The sequence below is a fragment of the Austrofundulus limnaeus genome, unplaced genomic scaffold (assembly GCF_001266775.1).
Source record: "Austrofundulus limnaeus strain Quisiro unplaced genomic scaffold, Austrofundulus_limnaeus-1.0 Scaffold1071, whole genome shotgun sequence".
In the NCBI taxonomy this organism is placed as follows: domain Eukaryota; kingdom Metazoa; phylum Chordata; class Actinopteri; order Cyprinodontiformes; family Rivulidae; genus Austrofundulus; species Austrofundulus limnaeus.
In genome coordinates, this window is record NW_013953473.1 from 59591 (window position 1) to 63518 (window position 3928).

General features: G+C 38.7%; 1 protein-coding gene across 1 annotated transcript in view; it reads right to left on the reverse strand.

The window, feature by feature from the left end:
* The window catches only part of LOC106534000 (partitioning defective 3 homolog), a gene marked incomplete at its 3' end in the record, with an annotated part of 82156 nt that overhangs the window by 58129 nt on the left and 20099 nt on the right, over nt 1-3928 (reverse strand). The window contains 2 exon segments of the mRNA XM_014030496.1: nt 2273-2416; nt 2534-2721. Coding sequence (XP_013885950.1) covers nt 2273-2416; nt 2534-2721 — 332 coding nt within the window.

Genomic DNA, 3928 nt, shown 5'->3' on the forward strand with positions numbered 1-3928 from the left:
GGGGGTCCTGAGTCAGATCAGGAGACCAGATGGACTTCAGCAGGTCCTGAATGCTGACAGAACAAATCCAGCAGAGAAAAATCTGTTGGACTGATGAGGAAAATGACACCGACAGTGAGAACTTTTACTCCACCCAGCAAAGTTGACGTTAAAAAATGTTACAATTAACACAAATTAAAAATAACATTTGACATTTTGTGAAATTTACAACAAAACTGGAGCTAAACAGTCTTTCCAAAGGTTTAACTTTTCGCACGTTCATTTAATGTCTTTACAGAATGATTGACARGCATCTGGCCGCGCMCCCTTCGTTTGCTGCTCGTTGGGGTTCGTTTAGTTCAGTCCAGGGTCAGCTCCAGCCRATGAGGGTGGACGGGCAATGACGCGGGCGTGGTTTGGTGTACACTGCACTATGGTGAGTAAGATTAAACATAAACGAGGTGGATTATTTAATCTGTCACCCGTTTTCTTTCAAGTCTTTGGAGGAAAAACTGAACACGGAGAGGTCGAACAAGGGATGCTGAAATCCAGTGAAAGGATTGGCTAACTGCAAGCGTAGCTAACAAATTTACTTCCTGCTTTCTGGGTTTGCTGTTTTAGATTCTTCTTTTGTTGGAATCCAATCTGAAGYATTTTATTATGTCTATATGTTAGTCCACCCTACAAATATCACCACTGCATGAAAAAAATCTAAACTGTTTCAAAGGGTAAAGAAGAGCCAAGCATCATCAGCAAAAACAACCAATGAAACAAACAGCCTGACGTCGCTGCTCGCGGCTTGTATGAGAAAACATGTTGTGGTTTTGCATGTCAAATAAACACGCCGTGAAAATGAAATAAAAAAGAATTACATCTGTTGGAACACAGATATCTGAGCCCCTCTCAGGGGTGAAATCAACACCACCTTACCCGTCGTGCTACACATAATTATTAAAATACATGCTCTGTTCAACTTTTTATTATTTTTGACAAAAACAGAACCTGTTATTCAGTTTGATGCATGTTAGACATGTCATATTTAACTTTAAAGTGCAGAAGCCCACAGGGAGTTAAAAACATTTTAAAGTTTACTTAAAGGGAAACATATGAACTGTGTTTGATTCATGGTATTTATTGTGKTAACGTTGTTTCTCCTTCTATAACTCGTCAGTGTGGGTTTATGTGGGAAATGTTTTCCTTTTTAAGAGCAAATTTCTGTCAATATATGTGATCCATCACATCAAAACAAGGATTAAGTCAAATTTGGTCAAAATGACTTAATCACATTTTCTGATTCCTGCTTTAAAAGCTACATTTTGATACTTAGATCATTCTGATATCATAAGTGGATCCAGAGATATGACTTAATTGGTCTTGGTGGTTATGAAAACACATAAATATTTGGTATGAATCCATTTTATGTAATTTTAATGATTTTTTATGTCATTTTAAAGAAGAAACTTCAAATAGTATTTGAATATTGAGATTTCTTAAATATAAATAAACAAAAGCTTTGATATCTCACAGGGAAAATCTAAAAATTTTAAGGTGTTTTTCCTCAAAATCTGGATTTTTGTTGATACTGCTCAAAAAAGGGCTTTAAAAATGTTTTTAGGATTATATTTCAGACAGTTCATTCAAAATGATACATTGATACAATTAATTGTTATATTTTGACAAAATGCAAATTTTGCAAATGTTTTAATCAAAACACTACATCTGCCCATTTCTCCACATTCCACTTTTAGACTTAATCCTCGTTTCGATATGATGGGTCACATATATTAAAGAAATGTAAAATGATAAATTATTCTTATACAACCTTTTCCAAATGATGTTTAATGCAGTATTTATATCATACATGATCTTAACAAATAAAAAAATGACATCATTAGCATTCATTTCTTATGCCGTACACTTTATCATTAACTTCGTCTTTTAATATAACTCAAGCATAAAGCTCATCAGAGTCCATCAAATCAGGTAAAACAAGAAAACCCTCACTAAATATACATTTATTTGACTTTAAAATGAGAAAATAACACGATTAAAGTGTTTATTTTTCTGTACCAAACGTCAAAGATTATTGAAAAGTTCAAACCAAATTTTCTTGATTTGAAAGTTTGTCATGAGAAGAATGAACTGAATGAAGCGACAAAAAGAGAAACCATWCTTATATTTGGGGCTGGGTAAAACAGTAACGATGGCTTTGAGTTTGACACATGTGCCTTAAAGATTAAAATATTGCATTTTTTCATCATGTTTTCTGTTTAAACATGTCTGTTCCACGTACCTGCTCCTGYCGCTCCAGCCAGCGGTCCACCATGGGGTGATTGGCGCTGAGGGATGACCTGGCCGTCTCTCGTTGGAACTCCCTCTGATTGGTCCACGTCCCGGCGTCCCGCGGYAAGCTGCGGTACGTGTCCATGCCTTTACTCTGCGGGGGGCGTAAACCGTATTTAGGAAAATATCTTCTACTGTTAGTCTTTCTTTAAATCAACTTTAATGTCCACCGTTAAAACCAGARCATAAAACGTTTAATTTTGATGTTTACCTTCCTCTCCAGGCTGTTCGTGCCGGAGGAGTGGCGAACCTTCAGGAAGCCRGCGGTGGTGGACCATCGGGTCGGGTTCTTCCTGGTTGGCGTCTCTTCTGCTTGGATCCGAGACTCGACGCTGCCGAACGGCCCGTTGATGGTGATGAGGGCGGGGTCGCTGCTGCGCCGGACGTGGAGGGGCATATCTGAGGATTTCAAAATGAAAACTTGACTATTAAAAGATCTTAGAGAAACACAAAAACAGCCTCGCTTTCTCTTTGAACAAACACCCACCTCTGTTAGTGATAAGACTCGAGACAGAAATTTATTACATTCATGGATGATTGATGTAAATTCGTTGGAACAAATGATATTCCTCAAACAACGTGGAGAAATAAAGTGAATTAATCACTRAGATTCCATTATCATCCTATAGTGAATGAATCTGATTTATCACTGAAGTCTAATCAGGAGGTTCCAGTTTCTGCTTTCCTGGCAAAGCAGCAGGCAGAGCGGGAACAGCACCAGCCTTCCATTAAAACTCTTCACTCTGTTTAAAAGTTGCACGGCGTGGGCGGGAGGCCAAGGGTCCGAATGATAATTACTCCCAACAAAAGGACAGCACACAAAAACAAAGTGCTGTGACTGTAAAAACCTGCCGCATGTCAGATTTCGCTGAAAAAAAAAAGTACTTAAAAAGTTAGACGGTCACGCAGGAGGCTGAGTGTTGTGTTCTAATGTTCTGTTTTAAAGAGCACGCCGTGTGCTCACACAGGAAACACTCAGCTGTGCTGTGGGTCAACAGATTTCTGCCTGTGTGATAAACTTTTATGATAAACTCTGCTGGACAATAAACTGTCTTAGAAATTATCGCGATAAATGATATCGTTTGGAGACCCATGGTTCTTTTCTATTAGCTACTATTCATGGAACCAGACCCTTTTTCAGAACAAACTTCTGTGGTTCCAAGTGTACCGTACTGGACTGAAATTGTATTTTTTTTCCCGTTGTTTAACCAGGAAAATCCCATTGAGGTCACAAATGAAGGCAACCTACTGTAAGAGTTTTTGAGGTGTGGGGGAAACCGGAATACCCGAAGAAAACCCACTCAACCATGAGGAGAACATGGTAACTCCGCACCGAAAGCCCTCAGGTCCTCCTTAGCTGACTGCACTGTATGCAGAGTAGTTTTTTTGAGCATATATTTGTGTATTTTCTGTATAAAACACAGGATCAAAGCTCTTTTTTTAACTCACCCTTCCTATGTGTGTGTATTCTACAGTGCAAAGGTAGCGCACTACGTTGCGAAAGACACTGGACATTCGTTCCCCCATGTTTTTCGTGTGTGTGTTTCTCCGGACGGATGTGCTAAACGACAAATTTCATTCTGCACTGTATCTTGATGTGTGTGAA